Source organism: Pavona decussata, unplaced genomic scaffold (genome assembly GCF_977016875.1).
Source record: "Pavona decussata unplaced genomic scaffold, jaPavDecu1.1 SCAFFOLD_8, whole genome shotgun sequence".
In the NCBI taxonomy this organism is placed as follows: Eukaryota; Metazoa; Cnidaria; class Anthozoa; order Scleractinia; family Agariciidae; genus Pavona; species Pavona decussata.
Window position 1 is genome coordinate 859657 of NW_028145431.1, and position 20234 is coordinate 879890.

At 37.0% G+C, this 20234-nt stretch overlaps 2 protein-coding genes across 2 annotated transcripts; both read left to right on the top strand.

Annotated features, from left to right (window-relative positions):
• Window positions 1-1617: 1617 nt before the first annotated feature.
• LOC146488747 (uncharacterized) lies at window positions 1618-9288 on the top strand. Its single transcript, XM_085113390.1, has 6 exons — window positions 1618-1731; window positions 2648-2916; window positions 4142-4250; window positions 5125-5247; window positions 5413-5535; window positions 6765-9288. Exons 1-6 carry the CDS (start codon window positions 1653-1655, stop codon window positions 7229-7231), a joined length of 1170 nt encoding a protein of 389 aa, XP_084969516.1. The 5' UTR covers window positions 1618-1652; the 3' UTR covers window positions 7232-9288.
• Window positions 9289-12763: 3475 nt separating this feature from the next.
• LOC146488748 (uncharacterized) lies at window positions 12764-20205 on the top strand. The gene is made up of 5 exons (XM_085113423.1): window positions 12764-13184; window positions 14124-14232; window positions 15588-15710; window positions 15918-16040; window positions 17153-20205. Exons 1-5 carry the CDS (start codon window positions 12948-12950, stop codon window positions 17617-17619), a joined length of 1059 nt encoding a protein of 352 aa, XP_084969549.1. The 5' UTR covers window positions 12764-12947; the 3' UTR covers window positions 17620-20205.
• Window positions 20206-20234: the final 29 nt, after the last annotated feature.

A 20234-nucleotide genomic window follows, 5' to 3' on the forward strand; every position in this document is an offset into this window, starting at 1 on the left:
TTACTCAGTCACATTTGTTGTTTGCTTGTTTAATTCTTTGTTTGTTTCTTAGTTTGTTTGATTGTTTTTCTTAACCTAGAATTTTGGGAAAGTGGGTGAGGGCGGTGGACTACGTTTATTTGCCTGGCGTAAGCAAATACTGGATTACATGTAAAATATCAGATTAAGGTGGCTGGTACGGCCGGGTTTCCTTCACTTTCCAGCTTTTAAACTTTGATTGATTAATATTTATTTACCTCTCTTTATCAGTTGATAAAACAACAATGGTATCAATCAAATGCCTTAGTATTGGTGAACAACTTATACCTCTTTCCTCGACTTTACAGGTTACCATACTAACAAAATAACTTGTTTTAAGAATTCACAGTGACAAAACATGCAATAAGAGTAAGCAGATGTTGTTCTCAGTATTTCCGGCGCGTTGCTCCGTTCCTTCCTCCACTGGGATACGATCGACAAGTACGAGATGGCAAAGTAGAATATTGTCAAAAAAACTAAGGTTTTCTTCTAAGGTCCTGTTGAAATCATTCTAGAGACCAACTAACTCACAACTTTCAGCGAAAAACCCAAGATTGCTGAAAGTGAATCTGTTAATAAAAAAATTCCTAATCAATTATTAAAGCTGAAAATTTAACTCGTTTTTTGATCGTACAAAATACCAAAAAGAGACTTTATTTTACTGTAATGAAACAAAGGTATTAATTATTTTGCTAGCTGATGAAATCTCATCATTGATTGATTGATTGCTATTGAAAAAAATTTTTATCATAAGAAAATTCATTCTTTGCGAAAGCCAAAAACATGTAGACCTGTTTTGACATCGTGTTAAGTACTCTTCAAAGATTTATCAGTAACATTATTTGTTTTTCATCGTGCAAAGATAAAATTAATTACCGCACTGCATGCCTGTCTATTGTAGTCGAAATCTATGTCCCCGGGTAGTAAGGAAATTTTTAGACAAATTTGTCTGTAGGTCGCTTCACGATAATGAAAATGGCCAAAAATAGCCACCGATGTTAATATTATTAAAGAAGTCATCAAACAAGCATCACAGACACCGATAGTCGAGAATGTTTAAAAATTCATGAAATTAACAGACAGCAATCCTTGATGCCATGATCCAAAGTTTACATGTCCTTCCAGTTTGCTTCATGCTTATTTTTAATATTATGATATTTCTATATAAGTCATTAGCTTCTCGTCTTTTTTATATTGTAACGGAAGGAGTTAGGACCTTTTTGGTATGTAATCTTTGTCAATGAAGCTTATAGATGCAACGGAACATGAATGTGGTCATAAATAACAAAACAATACAAACAGAAAATAACTTTATTCTTTTTAAATTTCGCTGATTATTTAACCCGGTGAATTTTTTCTCTATTACCAAAACAACAGTGCCATACAAATGATTATAAAAGCACCGAATTTAATTTATCTATTTATTCATTGACTCATTGAATTGAAAAGCTTTAGTCTCCTGCATAGCTTAATTAAGGCCACCTTTTCTTCTCATTGTATTACCTCCACTAGCGGGTAAAACATTTCGTTTTCAATTATTTAAATCTCATCTTCATAAAATCAAATTACAATAACTTGAATTACTCAGTTTGGTTCGTCTCTTCGGCAAGCAACGTCCTTGGAAAGTGTGTCTGATGTTTCCTTCAAGATTAACAGCTTGCTTGCTTGCATGTCTGCTATGGTTTTTAAACGAAAAATGCGAGGGTTTATCAGGTGAGTTTGACTTTTTCCTGTCAGATGTGGGTAATATTTTATCCTTATAAACAGGTTAAAGTACATAAAGCGAGGGAGAATTTAGTGGTATGAACGATTGCCTATTATTACTCTATATGTTGGGTTTAATGGCCACTGACTATTTAACTCTGATCCACAGCTTAGGTAGGTTTACTCTACTGTTGTGAACGTTAAATCAGTTCCTACCTTCAAAGGATTCTCTTCGAGAACTTATTGTCCTTATTCAGAAATGACATCAACGCAAAGGCCATTTCGTTTTTACAAGAACACGCTCTATGCCTCAAACAGGCCATCTCATTTCAACTTTGCTCCTTGTATCTGGTGATTAAATTGTTACACAGGCTCCATATATATCTACGACATCGTTTAAAAATCCATTGAAATTTTGTCGATCCATACGCACCGAAAACAGTCGATCACAGATGTCCAAAGTTGATTTTTGGTAGATCAGTAGTACCTTTGTACTGTAGCTCAACTTTGTCATTTTGGAATAAATTTAAACTACAGAATCAGGAAGATTGTCCGCTCAAACTTAATACAAGGCAGTTACTCACGTTATTGATTATCACTGTGTGACTACATTTTTAATTTTTAAAACTGAGGCAGTGTAAATGAAAATGGTCGAAATTCACTATAAATTATTTATAACATAGGAATGATCCTAATTCAATCAATCAATCAATCAATCAATCAATCTTTATTTTACACACAGTTAAAAATTCATCAGGTCGATACAAATAAATTAATTAAACGTACAAGACAACTGTCAACATTTATATCAAAATGTATAATAGATATAGATATTGTATACAGATACGTATTTAAACATAGTTTTTAAATTCGAGCTCTTTCTTAAAAATGTTTTATTTGTGGCACTAATGTTTTTCTGTGATAGTAAACAACCCACCCACAAATGATTGTCGGGTGATGCAATTCCGACTTCCTTTGATTAATAACACTCTCGTGGGTCACGTGATTAAGAGTGTGCTTGTGAAATCGGAAACTGGATGCGAATCATTTTGCTTCGCTAATGATGACTGCATGTCCGTCAATCTTGGACCATTGGAAGGCAACAAGCATTCATGTGAGCTGAGCAGTTCCGATCATAACCTACATCCTGGAGATCTCAAGCCTCAGAGCGGATTCCTCTACAAACCTGTATTGGTTAGTGTTAATTACAAAAAAAATTCTCAGATTATCATGCCAAAATAAATAACAGAGCATCCTGTACTGCATGCGTATCGATCCTTGTTCATACAACAAGAAAGTTTACTTCCTTCTTGGAAATTTCCACGTAAATTTTTAAGTCATTGGTTTGTGGTTTCCAAAGAGTTATGGCACATAGAAGCAGATTACGATGGAAAAATAAGGAGGGCTATCGTCTTCAAGACGCGCGAGGCTTTCTAGATGAGGTTGGTTCTCCACTTTGACTGCTGAGATGTTAAAATTAGGGTTGTATCTGTTTATATTAGGGACCGTCAGACAAGAGTAGGAGTACGACTTTCAAATTTCGAATAAGTCACATGATTCCCTGAACTCGCTCTTACCGGTTGTTTATTACCAGCAGATAATAAGACCCTATAGATACAAGATTGGTGTGACAAGTACTATATCAAACACGAGAAAGCGTGTTTCATCAGATATCCAAACCCGGTAGGTTGAAAAAACAAGGCGCAGCCGAGTTATTTTAAACGACTTCGAGATCTTTGGATATCTGATGAAACACGCTTTCGAGTGTTTGATATAGCTTCTCAAATGATCAATAATTCTTGGAGAAATTCAAGGCTAAAGTCTGTAAAGTTGGGAAAATTTTATGGAATGGACACATATCCAAACCACGGTCGCAGTAGTGATTTTCTTTGTTTACTCTCGATGAATTATTAATGAGTTTGAGAAGCAATTATCTAAACCACACAAACTAGATTTGAGAAGTCGTATTCGTACTCAATCCTGTACTCGTAGTCAAATCCAATGGTCCCTATGGCTATTTTACCGTCAACGACCGAATTTCTTTCCTCAGTATTGTGACATATACCTGTGCCCAAAATTGTAATCAAGTTTAACCGCCAATATTGCAAAAATTGTATAACCATATCAGAAAGCCTTCGAAACAGCAACTTTTCTCCCGGATAGTTTGTTATCCCATCTCTCAGGCTTGTGATCGATATTTTCCTCCGGCTCATTTCTTTTCTGATCCCATTTACCTTGCTACGAATTGAAGCAGCTGTTAAATACATACTTTGAAATAAAATTATGTGTTACAACCCTTGGATCTTTGGTGCTCGTAACGTTCACTGTGTATGATTCAATATTAAGCTTACCAGAGCACGCCTATTACGTTTATTTTTATCTTATTCTATGACCTCGGTAATTTTTCTACATTATTCAGAACCATTGTTCAAACTGCCCATGTCCTCCAAGGCACCGATGCCAAACAGGATTTACTGGTAAAGGATACCGCTGCATAGCATTCAATAGAGCAGAAGAAAACATAACTGGTAAAGCTACCAAATGAATGTATTAAATTATCATACTTGCCAATCTACCATACGGGAAATCATGCGGCCATACATTTTATCACAATACCTTGCAAACCTAACACAGCCAGTTGGGACATGAAAAGCCATATTTGCTGCGAAAATCGTCCCTTTACTAACAGCATTGTGCCTACTAGGCTTGAATATTTTAGAACTTTTCTCTCCGTTTCTATGAGCGGTTTTTGGCAATTCGTGGGTGAAGAAATAAGAGTAAATGTACCAATCGCCATCTTATTGGGTACGTTGGATTGCGGGATGAAATATTTATGACTATCGCAGTGAAGTAAGCCACCTAAACCGAGTCGCAAAGAAAACCAGGAATTAAAACAAAAAATTAGGCGTGGGAGCTCTTAGAACCTATGTCCTTCTTGAAATGTTCGGGTTCTCCTTTGCAACTGTCTAAATTGTAAAATTCGATATGCGAGGATCTTTATCCATGTTACGAAATCAATTTAAACACACACAGTAATGTATATAATAATAAACAGTACCAACATTCATTTGTTTGCCAGCATTTTGAGAGGCTGAATGAAAAAGGCTATGAGCTAATACAGCCCATCGTTAAATTTACCCGTGTTCTTATTGGAAAAAATACGTCTATGACGTAGTACAAAATCTGGTGGCTGTTATCAGGTGATAACAGTTTTCATTAGTTTCAAAATTCATCATCGTCATCATGATCATCATTATCATTATCATCATCAGCATTGTACAGCTGTAATGACACAGCCGGTAGCAATAACTCACCAGCTTACTCTGCGTTGTGCAGGGCTAACGGTTTCATCATTTGTGATAAATGCTCAGTGTTTTTGTCATCTTTCTTTCATTATTCTAGATATCGATGAGTGCACCAATGGCTGCAACGACTGTGACGTGAATGCAAACTGCACAAATACCATTGATTCCTTTAACTGTACTTGTAACACTGGGTACACTGGAGATGGACGACTTTGTTCAGGTAATATTGAGACTGCGAATCATGTGTTGTTTAGTGAGTGGCACAGGCAAACTCGGAAAAAGGAAATCGGAGTGCTTCTATGAGGAGTGGAACCTGCGGGAGGCTCGAGGGAGCTACGGCCATTAAACTAGGTTGATTGTTTTTTGTGATTTTCTTTCTAAACAGATGTAGATGAGTGTGAAAATAGTGGACATGATTGTCACATAAATGCCAGTTGCAAAAATTCCGCTGGATCCTATTTTTGCAGATGTAAGAACGGATACATTGGCGATGGAAGATCGTGCTCAGGTAAACTTTGACTCCTTCAATGCAATAAAGTAGCTTTGTTTTCCAGTCTTCAGTTACTTAAAGCTGACCACGAGACATAATTGAAGGAAGTGGGATACCTTAAACGTAATAATCAACAATTATTCTATTCGCGTTTCGTTAATATGAAATGATAGATAGTTAGCTCGACGCTACGCACCTAGTTGTAGGCTATAATCGTCTCATGTTCAACAAGCGCGAGTGGAATAATTGTCACTAACCAAGAAGACTGGAAGAAGAAGATTTAATGGGCGTTTATTTCCCAAGTCCGCAAAGTCAATCAAAACTCTGGATTATCACCACCAAATAGTCCAGTTTTTAATAATGACAATGATAACTACCATTAAATTTTATGAGCTGAAAATAGGAGGCAATGGCAAAGGAATTTCTTGGATGTTACCTTCCCATCAATTTTCTGCTCCTCCTTGTCTGCGATAACAAACGACACTTGACAACCCTGTAGAACAGTCATTAATAAGTCCCTGTACTAATATTCATGCTCTCCCCAATTAATAAGTTCTTTCTTCCTTTTGCTTTTTCATTTTTTTTTTGTTTTTGCCTGCTATCTAGAACCTAAATTATCCAGGGAGCTAACAAATGGTTCATTTAGCTTCCTTGCTTTGCACATTATTCTAACTAATAATTAATTTGATTCGATATATCACCACTAAAAGATTGTAAGAATCAACATGTAAATTGAAAAAAAGCACAAATAAAGGTTATTAAGATTATTATTATTATCCCCACCGTTCTCCATATATTACTTACGGTAACAGTTTAAAAAAATTTGTTCAAATATCAAGACGTTTTCGTTAAAGGGATTATTCCGTTTCTTCTTATTGACTGAATGTTTTATCAAGTGGGCATCTTGTAGGGAGAAATGAGATGCTTTTCATAATTGGGTATAGTGGACATTGAATTGGATAACGCAGTTCTAGAGTTTTCATTGCTGTAACGGCCATGGTACATGAATCCTTTTACCATTCCTCACAAATGTGTCAAGAGCACGCGTCAGGGGAAAAAGAAATTATCACTTAATCAGCAAGAAATTTTTGAGGAGCACGTATAGAGGAATATAAGTTAGAGAGATGGCGTATTATGGCCCGTAAAAGGCACACCCGAATGTGAACACTTAGTCTTGGATGTTTATACTAAGACGGAAGGAATCCGTACGTCATGGGATTAATTTGCTTCTCAAACCGTTGTTTCAGAGAATTGGAAAAAGGTCAGCGATAAGCCAGTCTGCTTTGGTGCTAAAGATGACTCATACGGCAATTTCAGCATCAAAGAGGTTGGGCTCATCAACACCTTTAAACTCGTTCACAGGAGTGGAGCCGTGAGATGTGATGGCAAAATCCCAGCATCTTATTGGGGTTGTACAGAACAATCTTTGAGGTCAAAGGTGTTAGCCACTGTTCTAACATATAAAAACAAGACTGCTCTTTTACTTGCCGATTATACAAGAAATGATAATGCTTGTGGATTTAGATATCATACGTATGGTCTGGATGGAATTGGTGTTAACTCCAAAGAGCTCGTATTTAACCAGCTTTCACATCAATTGCCTGTTTTTATTGACCAAGAGTTCCAAATCTGGTATGCAGAGGACCTGAATGATTGCTATGAACAAGACAACAGTGGAGAGACATGCGCCGACGTCTATGCGTGGTATGATTAGAGCCCATAACAGAGAGCGTTCAACTGCCACATGTCTGTGTTACGGCGTTCTCACAGACCAACAGTGGTGGACAAAAGGGCTTGGGACAAATCTTACAAAGTATTCCATTAATTGAAAGGAAATGTGATGTAATGGGGTGGAAGCTAAGGCTACTAAACTTGGTTCACGGGACAAACATCCTGCATACTGCTAGGATTGAAACCTAGTTTAATGGCCTTAGCTCCCATGAGTCTCCTGTAGCTCAGTGGTAGAGCATCCGAACTAGTAATCGGCAGGTCTCAGGTTCGACTTCTGATAGGAGCACTCGGAATTTCTTTTTCCGAGTTTGCCTGTGCTATTACTGAATAACAAATTTGCCCCATCATTCTTATACTCATACTCATACTATTAATTGCTAATTTAGTATCACTGACCAAAGAAGCCATGTTTTCCATTTAAAACGCACCTTGCTAGCCCTAACCTTACACTCCAAGACAAAGTTAAAGTCCACAAGGCATTTTTTTCTTTTTCTACACGGGCTCAACATTGTAAAGGGGTGAGGGTCGAGCAACGGCGTTCTCAAAGACTTACAGTGATGGACAAAAGGGCTTGGGACAAATATCTCACAAAGTATACTTATTAACGGCTAAATTAGTATGACTGACCATAGAAGTAATGTTTTCCATTTAAAACTCATCTTGCTCACCCCAACCCTGCGCCCCAAGACAAAGTTGAGGTCCACAAAGCAATTTTTTTACACGGGCTCAATATTCTAAAGGGGTGAGGGTCGAGCAACGGAGATATTTCGTTAGCACATGCCGTGTTTCTGTCGCGTACGTAGAGAAACACGGTTAAAGAGAATTTGCCCCAATCCTTTTGCCCTTGATTTCAATTATTTTAAAATTGAATTTCACGCGAATTAAGCCGACTTCCGAAGAACCCCCGCTCAGCAATCAGCCAAAAGAATAGAGCACGAAATAGATTATCTTAGACGGGGGAAACGCTTATGGTTGCGATCCTTGCACTCGCGCAGTTAGCTCCTTTTGGGACTATTCAACAAGATGACCAAAATAATTCAACTTCAACAAGCTTTATTCCCCAATAGCTTTGTACATCATTCCTCAACCTCTTCGGTTGACTTTACCATTGGTGACTGTGGCAATTTTGGGGGACTCATATGGCTATTAGGTGGCCGTTTTCGTTAAAAAAAAAAACGTTTTCCTAAATGGGGTAAACATAGGGTGTGTCCATTTTTGGAGGTGTGGACTACAATTTGGAGCATGTTGTGAATGATGCTGGATTCGACTAGGTTAGTAGGTGGGACTTAGTGTAAATATGTAACAATTAACCAAGCCATGGGTTCCAAAATTTGTGTAAAAATAACGGTTAATTCAGGTGTTTCTAAACTATTTTGATCATATAACTGTTACCATACGGATTCTTGGAAATGATGTTTTCTGATTACATGCATGTTCTTGTGGACGCCTGACGAGTCAATAACCAGTCCAAAATGTGATTCCTATGGAAACACCAAATTACGAGAATAAACTAACATGAGTTTGGTGGCAAACGTTTGAAGTCAGAGTCAATCATCAACAGCACCACAGGAATGTACTGTTCATTAGCTTTTATTTGACTTGACTCAAACGTGAGAATCACCTCGCTAGCGTCAAATGAGAACAAATACAGACGGATTTTACTCTTAAGGGGTTTTAGTTATAGGGGAGATACGTCATAACGATTTGTAGTTTTCTGATCAAAAGTGATGAAATTAAAAGTAAGCACGTTTTTGGGTACACAAAATGCGCGTAGAACAACATGAAAATATATATGAAGTTAGCGATTTTCTTTAAACGAAAACAAACCATAATTGTTTTTCCACGATCATTTTGCACGACACAAGGAAAGACATGAGAAACCTATTTCAAGTCGCACTTACATTTTTATCCTGACGAGGCTCTAGAAAAGCAATAGCTAACATACACTGTAAATAAAATAAACATATAGAACAATTTGTAACAGTCTCAGATTCTGTAACATGCAGCAAACATTGTAATACACGAAAGAAGTGTAATGATATGTTTTCAGCCGAAGTGGATAAACCTTGTTTAATGGCCTAGTTCCTGATTATTACTGATTTCTAAACCTAGTTTAATGGTCTAGCTCCCGATTACCAGTTCTGAATGTAGTTTAATTACCTATCTCCTGATTACCAGTTTTAAACTTAGTTAATGGCCTTAGCTCCCAAAGGTTCCCTGTAGCTCTGTGGCAGAGCATCGGAACGAGTAATCGAAAGGTCGTAGGTTCTACTCCTTTTCAGCCTGTTGGGCGAACTCGGATTTTCTTTTTTCGAAAATTCATCTGTTGAAATTCATCTATAAAAATTAGGTAGTTTTATGTTAGCATCAAAGGCCAGAATTATTTTGCGCTACTCTCATCTAAGTACTATTTTTTTTTTCTTCAAAAAAACTTAAACGCAAATCTCACATTTGCCGGTTGCCGTAAGCGCGATTCTAGATCTCTCTAATGTTGCAAAGTACTTGCGGGTATTTAATTTGTTACTCTGATTCAACAATAACGCAGCTCGTGATCAGTTGCAACAAGAATAGTTGACCACCCTACCCCCTCCCCATCCCCCAAAAAAGGAACTCGTGTCTCTCGTTTTTCCAAAATCATAACGTAAACATACAAACAAACAAACGAACAGAACACAGAACTAAAAACACTAAACCGAAAACTTGACCCAAGAAATGCAGTTTATTGTTTTTCTCAGATTGTTGCCATTGCATGAGTGTTTGTCTTATTGGTTTTCTCGATAGATTTTTGTTACAATATTACAATACAAGTTCACAGAGATCTTTTCCAGGAATGTAAACAACTAAAAACTTCTGTGTATTACTTTCTTATCTGGAAAAGACTATTGGATTTGATGTTTCATGTTAAGTTAACTAAAGGCAATCGAAGACTTGTATATCGAAAAATAAACAAATAAAACTTTTCCCTAACGTACAGTTATATTTTAACAAGTCTTAAGATAAACTGGAAAAAATAAATCCCTTTTCTCAATGTATTTGAATTAGTGTTTACTCAGTCACATTTGCTGTTTGCTTGTTTGATTCTTTGTTTGTTTGTTAGTTTCTTTGATTGTTTTTCTTAACCTAGAATTTGGGGGAAGTGAGTGAGGGCGGTGGACTACGTTTGTTTCTCTGGCATTAGCAAATGCTGGATTAAAAAATCAGATTAAGGTGGCTGGCACCGCCGAGTTTCCTTCACTTTCCAGCTCTTAAACTTTGATTGATTAATACTACCTCTCTTTATGAGTTGATAAGACAACAATGGTATCAATCAAATGCCTAAGTATTGGTGGACAACTTATACCTCTTTCCTCGACTTTACAGGTTACCATAGTAACAAAATAACCTGCAGTTTTAAGACTTCACAGCGACAAAACATGGAATAAGATTAAGCAGATGTTGTTCTCAGTATTTCCGGCGTGTTCCTCCGTTCCTTTCTCCACTGGGATACGAATGACAAGTACGAGGATGGCAAAGTAGAATATTGTAAAAAAAAACTAAGGTCTTCTTCTAAGGTCCTGTTGAAATCATTCTACAGACGAACTAACTGACAAACTTCAGCGAAAAACCCAAAATTGCTGAAAGTGAATCTGTTAATAAAAAAATTCCTAATCAATTATTAAAGCTGAAAATTTAACTCAGTTTTTGATCGTACAAAACAGCAAAAAGAGACTTTACGGTAACGAAACAAATGCATTTGCTACCTGATGTAATCTCATCATTGATTGATTGATCCTTATTGAATAAATTTTTATCACACAAAAATCCATTCTTTTTGAAAGCTAAAAACATGTCTGTTTTTGACGTTCGCGTTAAGTACTCCTCGAAGATTTATCATATTAACTTAACATCATTTGTTTTTAACCGCGCAAAGATAAAATTAATCATCGCACTGCATGCCTGTCTATTGTAGTCGAAATCTATGTCCCCGGGTAGTAAGGAAGTTTTTAGACAAATTTGTCTGTATGTCGCTTCACGATAATGAAAAGGCCAAAAATAGCCACCGGTGTTATTATTATTAAAGAAGTCATCGAGCAAGCATCACAGACACCAATCGTCGAGAATGTTTAAAAATTTATGAACTTATCAGACAGCAATCCTTGATGCCATGATCCAAAGTTTACAAGTGGTTCCGATTTGCCTCATGCTTATTTTTAATCTTATGATATTTCTATATAAATCAATTGCTTCTCGCCTTTTTGTTCTTCTAACTGAAGGAGTTAGGACCTTTTTTGTAATCTTTGTTAATGAAGCTTATCGATGCAACGGAAAATGTGGTTTAATTTTGCTTTCATAAATAACAAAACAATACGAACAGAAAATAACTTTATTCTTTTTAATTTTCGCTGATTATTTAACCCGCTGAATTATTTCCCTATTACCAAAGAAACAGTGCCGTGCAAATGATTATAAAAGCACATAATTTAGTTTATCAATTTATCCATTGACTCATTGAATTGGCAAGCTTTATATTAGTCTCCTGCTTAGCGGAATTAAGGCCACCTTTTCTTCTCATTGTATTACCTTCACTAGCGGGTTAAACATTTCGTTTTCAATTATTTAAATCTCATCTTCATAAAATCAAATTACAATAACTTGAATTACTCAGTTTGGTTCGTCTCTTCGGCAAGCAACGTCCTTGGAAAGTGTGTCTGATGTTTCCTTCAAGATTAACAGCTTGCTTGCTTGCATGTCTCTATGGTTTTTAAACGAAAAATGCAAGGGTTTATCAGGTGAGTTTGACTTTTTCCTGTCAGATGTGGGTAATAATTTATCCTTATAAACAGGTTAAAGTACATAAAGCGAGGGAAAATTCAGTGGTATGAATGATTGCCTGTTATCACTCTATATGATGGGTTTAATGGCCAATGACTATTTAACTCTGATTCACAGCTTAGGCAGATTTACTCTACTGTTGTGAACGTTAAATCAGTTCCTACCTTCAAAGGATACTCTTCGAGAGTTTATTGTCCTTATTTAGAAATAACATCAACGCAAAGGCCATTTCGTTTTTACAAGAACACGATCTATATCTGAAACAGGCCATCTCATTTCAACTTTGCACCTTGTCGGTCTAGTGATTAAATTGTCACACAACCTCCAGATATATCAGCAACTTTTAAAGAATCCATTGAAATTTTGTCGAGTCATACGCGCCCAAAGCAGTCGATCACAGATGGCCAAAGCTGATTTTTCGTAGATCAATAGTAAATGAACCTTTGTACCCTAGCTCAACTTGGTCAATTTGGGGTAAATTTAAACTACAGAATGATTTAAGATTGTCCGTTCAAACTTATAAAGGAATCACTCGCGTTATTGATTACTATTGTGTGACCACATTTTTAGTTTTTTAAAAAAGCAGTTTAAATGAAAGTGGTGAAAATTAACGTGAATTATTTATTACATAGGAATGATCCTAATTTAATCAATCAATCCGGCTTTTTTTTACAGACGGTTGAAAATTCATCAGGTCGATACAAATAAACGTACAAGACAAACTGTCAACATCTATATCACAATGTATAATAGATATAGATATTGTATACAGATACATATTTAAATATAGTTTTTAAACTCGAGCTCTTTCTTAGAAAATGTTTTGTGTGTGGCACTAATGTTTTTCTGTGATAGAAAACAACCCACCTACAAATGATTGTCGGGTGATGCAATTCCGACTTCCTTTGATTAATCACACTTTCGTGGGTCACGTGATTAAAAGTGTCCTTGTAAAATCGGAAACTGGATGCGAATCATTTTGCTTCGCTAATGATGACTGCATGTCCGTCAATCTTGGACCATTGGAAGGCAACAAGCATTTATGTGAGCTGAGTAGTTCCGATCACAACCTACATCCTGGAGATCTCAAGCCTCGGAGCGGATTCCTCTACAAACCTGTGAGGGTTAGTGTTAATTACAAAAAAAAAATTCTCGATCAGATTATCATGCCAAAATAAATAACAGAACATCTTGCACTGCATGTGTATCGATCGTTCTTCATGCAACAAGAATGTTCACTTCCTTCGTGGAAATTTCCACGTAAATTAATTATAAGTCATTGGTTTGTTGGTTCCAAAGAGTGATGACATAAGAGGAGCAGATTACAATGGAGAAATAAGGAAAGCTATCGTCTTCAACACGCACGAGGCTTCCTAGCTGAAGTTAGTCAGTCACCTCTTAGCCTGCTGAGACGTTAAAATAAGGGTTGTATCTGTTCATATTGGGGAATTTCAGACCAGAGTACGAGTACGACTTTCAAATTTCAAATCAGTCACATCCCCAAACTCTCGCTCTTACCCATTATTTTTTACCAGCAGATAATAAGACCCTAGATACAAGATTGGTGTGTCAAGCAATTATCTAAACCACACAAACTAGATTTTGAGAAGTCGTATTCGTACTCAATCTCGTACTCGTAGTCAAATCCGAGGGTCCCTATTTTACCGTCAAAGACCGAATTTCTTTCCTCAGTATTGTGACATATACCTGTACCCAAAATTGGAATCAAGTTTAACCGCCAATATTATAAAAATTGTATAACCCTATCAGAAAGCCCTTGAAACAGCAACTTCTCTCCCGGATAGTTTGTATCCCATCTCTCAGGCTTGTGATGGATATTTTCCTCCGGTTCATTCAATTTCTGATCCCATTTACCTTGCTACGAATTGAAGCAGTTGTTAAATAGTTTTACATACTTTGAAATAAAATTATGTGTCACAACCCTTGGATCCTTGGTACTTATAACGTTCACTGTGTATGATTTAATAAGCTTACCAGAGCACGCCTATTATGTTTATTTTTACCTTATTCTATGACTTCGGTAATTTTTCTACATTATTCAGAACCATTGTTCAAACTGCTCATGTCCTCCAAGGCAAAAATGTCAAACAGGATTTACCGATAAAGGATACCGCTGCATAGCTGTCAATGGAACAGAAGAAAATTTAACTGGTAAAGCCACTAATTCTATGAAATTACCATACTCGGCAATCACCGTATGGAAAAAAAATGGCGTCTGTACATTTTACCACAATATCTAGCAAACCTAGCACAGCCAGTTGGGACATGAAAAGCCATATTTTTTTCCGAAATTCGTCCCTTTACTAACAGTATTGTGTATACTAGGCTTGAATATTGTAGAACTTTTCTGTCCGTTTCTATAAGTATTTTTAGCAAATTTCGTACGCAAAGAATTAAGAGTAAATGTACCAATCGCCATCTTTTTGGGTACGTTGAATTGTGGGATCAAATATTTATCAATGTTAGACTCTCGCAGTGACGTTAGCCACCTAAACAGTCGTAAAGGAAAACAAGGTGATTGAAACAAAAAATAAGGCGTGGGAGCTCTTCGAACCTATGTCCTTCTTGAACTGTTCGGGTTCCCCTTTGCAACTGGTAAATAACTTAGATATAGGTACTTTTTACTCAAATATTGTAACATGAGATGTGTATTTTTTATCTTGTGAGGAGATAAAGACTTTTTTTTACTGTCTAAATTGTAAAATTCGATATGCGAGGGTCTTTATCCATGTTACGAAATTAATTGAAACACACACAGTATACATAAATGTATAAAATAATAAATAGCATTAACATTTATTTGCTCGAATGGCTGAACGAGAAGAGTTATGAGCTAATACAGGCAATCGTTAAATTTAACCGTGTTCTTATTGGACGAAGTACAAAATCGAGTGGCTGTTATCAGACGATAACACTTTTCGCTAGTTTCAAAACTCATCATCGTCATCATGATCATCATTATCATTGTCATCATGAACATTGTACAACTGTAATGACCCAGCCGATAGCAATAACTCACCAGCTTACTCTGTGCTGTGAAGCGTTAAAGGGACAGTATCACGCTATTTTTAGTAACACATTGAAAATCGGAAAGACGCTATTCGGTTGTTAGCAGCCAAGATATAATGACAAATTTCCATTAAAAGACTATCAGAATGCAAAGAAATTATCCACGGATATTTTCGCTGCCAGATGACCAAGATAGAGTGGGGTTCAAATTTGAAAACGTCTGGCAGACGTTTTCAAATTTCGCCGTTGTAATGCACTAAAAATCGCCGGTTGTACTATATTTTGGTTCAACCTTTCGTCTTAGAATCACTATTAATATTTCTTTAAATTAGCGATTGAGAAATTAATTAAGACAGTGTTCAAAGTTTAAATTTAGTGAATTTTGGCCAAAAGGCATGATATCTCCCATCGATCTCCCATGATACTGCCCCTTTAACGGTTTCATCATCTGTGAAAAATCCTCAGTAATTTTGTTATCTTTGTTTTCATTATTATAGATATCGATGAGTGCACCAATGGCTGCAATGACTGTAACGTGAATGCAAACTGCACAAATACCATTGATTCCTTTAACTGTACTTGCAACACTGGGTACACTGGAGATGGACATCTTTGTTCAGGTAATATTGAGACTCCGAATGATGTGTTATTCAGTAAGTGACGCAGGCATACTCGGGGAAAGGAAATCCGAGTGCGCCTATCAGGAGTCAAATCTAAGACCTTCCGATTACCAGTTCGGATGCTCTACCACTACGCTGCGGGAGGCTCGTGGGAGCTAAGGCCATTAAAGTAGGTTGATTGGTTTTTGTGATTTTCTTTCTAAACAGATGTAGATGAGTGTGAAAATAGTGGACATGGTTGTCACATGAATGCCAGTTGCGAAAATTCCGTTGGATCCTATTATTGCAAATGTAAGAATGGCTACATTGGCGATGGAAGATCGTGCTCAGGTAAACCTTGACTCCCTCAATCCAATAATAAAGCTTTGGTTTCCAGTCTTTACTAAAAGCTGACCACGAGACATAGTTGAAGGAAGTGGAACACCTTAAACGTAATAATTAAAAATTATTGTATTCGCGTTTGTTAAATATGAAATGATAAATAGTTAGCTCGGAGCTACGCACCTAGTTGGCTATAATCGTCTCATATCCAACAAGCGCGAGTGGAATAATTGTCACCAACCAAGAAGACTGGAAGAAGAAGATTTAATGGGCGCTTATTTCCCAAGTCCGTAAAGTCAATCAAAACTGTGAAGTATCATCATCCAATAATCCAGTTTTTAATAATGACAATGATTACTACCATTTAATTTTATGAACCCAAAAAAAGGAGGCGATGGTAAAGAAATTTCTTGAATGTCACCTTCCCATCAATTTCCCGCTCCTTCTTGTCTGCGATAACAAACGACACTTGACAACATGACCTAGAATTTAACGATCAGGTAGCGTAATCGAAAAAATTTAGAACAGTTATTAATAAGTCCCTGTGCTAATATTCATGCTCCCACCGTTCTCCATATATTACTTATGGTAACAGTTTGGAGAATTTGTTCAAATATCAAGATGTTTTGGTTAAGGTGATTATTTCCTTTTTTCTATCTGAACGTTTGATCACGTGGGCATGTTGTAGTGAGAAATTAAAATGCTGGTCATTATTGGGTATAGTGGACATTGAATTGGATAACGCAGTTCTAGAGTTTTGATTGGTTTAACGGTCATTGTACAAAAGTCCTTACACCATGTCCCACAAATGTGGCAAGAGTACGTGTCAGGGGGAAAAGAAAATATCACTAAATCCGGCAGCACGATTTAGCTATTTTTCGTGGCTGTTTTTAAGAAAACAATTATTCCATTCCCGCTAGTTGGATACGAGATGATTATAGCCAACTCGAAGGAAATTTATGAGGAGCACGTATAGAGGAATATTAGAAGAGATGACGTATTATGGCCCGTAAGAGTCACGCCCGAATGCGAACACTCCGAGTCTTGGATGTTTATGATAAGACGGAAGGAATCCGTAGGTCATGGGATCAATTAATTTGTTTATCAAACCTTTGTTTCAGAGAATTGGAAAAAGGTCAGCGATAATCCAGTCTGCTTTGGTGCTAAAGATGACTCATACGGCAATTTCAGCACCAAAGAGGTTGGGCTCATCAACACCTTTAAACTCGTTCACAGGAGTGGAGCCGTGAGATGTAATGACCAAATCGCAGCGTCTTACTGGGGCTGTCCAATGCAATTTTTTGGGTCAAAGATGTTAGCCACTGTTCTAACATATAAAAACAAGACCGCTCTTTTACTTGCCAATTATACAAGAGATAATGATGGTTGTGGATTTAACTATCATACGTATAGTCTGAATGGAATTGGTGTTAACTCCAAAGAGCTCGTATTTAACCAGCTTTTACATCAATTGCCTGTTTTTATCGGCCAAGAGTTCCAAATCTGGTATGCAGAGGACTTGAATGATTGCACTGAGCAAGACAACAGTGGAGAGACATGCGCTGACGTTTATGCGTGGTATGATTAGAGCCCATGACACAGAGCGTACAACTGCCACATGTTTGTGTCACAGCGTTCTCACAGATCTACAATGGTGGACAAAAGGGCTTGGGACAAATCTTACAAAGTAAACTATAAAATTGCTAATTAAGTATCACTGACCAAAGAAGCCATCTTATCCATTTAAAACGCTTCTTGCTCACACCAACCCTACGCCTCAAGACAAAGTTGAAGTCCACAAGGCATTTTTTTTTCTTTTTTTACATGGGGTCAACATTGTAAAGGGGTGAGGGTCGAGCAACGAAGATATTTCGTTAGCGCACGCCGTGTTTCTGTCGCGTAAGAAGGGAAACACGGTACATGCGAATTTGACCCAATCCTTTTTTTCTTGATTTAAACTATTTTAAAATTAATTGGACGTAGGAAGAGCTTATGGTTGCGAAAGGGACTATTCAACAAGATGACCAAACGATCAATTTAACTTCAACAAGCTTTTCTCCACAATAGCTTTGTACATAATTCCTTAACAGTCTCCGGTTGAATTTACCATTGGTTACTGTGCCAATTTTGGGAGACTCAAATGGCTATTAGGTGGCAGTTTTCGTTAAAAAAAACGTTTTACTAAATGGGGTAAGCATAGGGTGTGTCCATTTTTGGAGGTGTGGACTACAATTTTGAAGACGTTGTTTGACGTTGAATGATGCTGGATTCGACTAGGTTAGTAGGGAGGACTTAGTGTAAATATGTAACAATTAACCAAGCCATGGGTTCCAAAATATTTGTAAAAATAACGGTTAATTCAGGTGTTTCTAAACTATTTTGATCATATAACTGGTACCATACAAACTCTTGGAAACGACGCTTTTCTGATAACATGCATGTTCTCGTGCACGCTGACGAGTCAATGACCAGCCCAAAATGTGATTCCTATGGAAACTTCAAATCACGAGAATAAACTAACATGAGTTTGGTTGCAAACGTTTGAAGTCAGTGTAGGCAATTGCACCAACCTCTTAGGTTAATTATCACGAGTGCCCATATCATGGGCGGATGGACACAGCGGCAAAATGAGTGCGCATGCTCGTCACGCGTGAACAATCTTAGGCGGCGAAATGGCGGCATTTTTAAAATTCCCATTGTTTGTTTTCGTTTTGCGGGGATAAGCCCAAATCAAAATAGATTAGGTTGCCGCTTTCAGGAAAGGTTCCTTCGAACTTCCTCCATCACATATTTTATTCAACAACAAAAAAGATATTGTGGTAACAGGTGTGAATTTGGCGATTGAAGTGGAGCATTCGTAATCGATTCACGCTCGAATCACAAATCTGCGGAGCATGCGCACTCATTTTGCCGCTGTGTCGGGCGGATGTCATTCACAAACCACGCTTGCGCAGTATAGCACTACAGACACAGCAAAGTACTGTAGCTTTTAATCAAATGATCACAATTCAGGATTTTATCAACTGACTCAAAATAAACAGCACCACAGGAAAGTACTGCTCAGTAGCTTTCATTTGAAACACTTTGGAATTTCATTCATCAAGTTAGAGCCAGCTTGTACAGTATAATAAACAACACCAAAGGAGAGAACCGTTTAAAAGATTTCATTTGAATGAACACACTTTAGAATTTCATCAGCAAACTCAAAAGACAGAGCCACCTTCTACAGAATCAAAAAAAAGCACCACAGGAATATACTGTTCCATAGCTTTTATTTGACTTGACTCAAACGTGAGAATCACCTCGCGTAGCGTCAAATAAGAACAAATACAGAAGGGTTTTACTCTTAAGGGGTTTTAGTTATAAGGGAGATACGTCATAACGATTTGTAGTTGTCTGATCAATAGTGATGAAATTAAAAGTAAGCACGTTTTTGGGTACACAAAATGCGCGTAAAACAACATGAAAATATACATAAAGTTAGCGATTTTCTTTAAACGAAAACAAACATTAATTGTTTTTCCACGATCATTTTGCACAGCACAAGGAAATATATGAGAAAAACTCCTATTTCAAGTTGCATTACATTTTTATCCTGATGAGGCTCTAGAAAAGCAATAGCTAACATACACTGTAAATAAAATAAAACATATAGAACAATTTGTAACAGTCTCAGATTCTTTAACCTGTAGCAAACATTGTAATACACGAAAGAAGTGTAATGATATGTTTTCAGCCGAAGTGGATAAACCCTGTTTAATGGCCTAGTTCCTGATTATTACTGATTTCTAAACCTAGTTTAATGGTCTAGCTCCCGATTACCAGTTCTAAACCTAGTTTAATGGCCTTAGCTCCCAAAGGTCTCCTGTAGCTCTGTGGCAGAGCATCGGAACGAGTGATCGAAAGGTCATAGGTTCTACTCCTTGTCACCCTGTTGGGCGAACTCGGATTTTCTTTTCCCGAAAATTCATCTGTTGAAATTCATCTATTAAAGTTAAGAAGTTTTACGTTAGCATCAAAGGCCAGAATTATTTTGTGCTATTCTCATCTTAGTATTTTTTTTTAACATAAACGTGAATCTCACATTTGCCGTTTGCCGTAAACGCGTTTCTAGATCTCTCTAATGTTGCAAATTACTTTCGGGTATTTAATTTGTTATTCTGATTCAACAATAACTCAGCTCATGATCAGTTGCAACAAGAA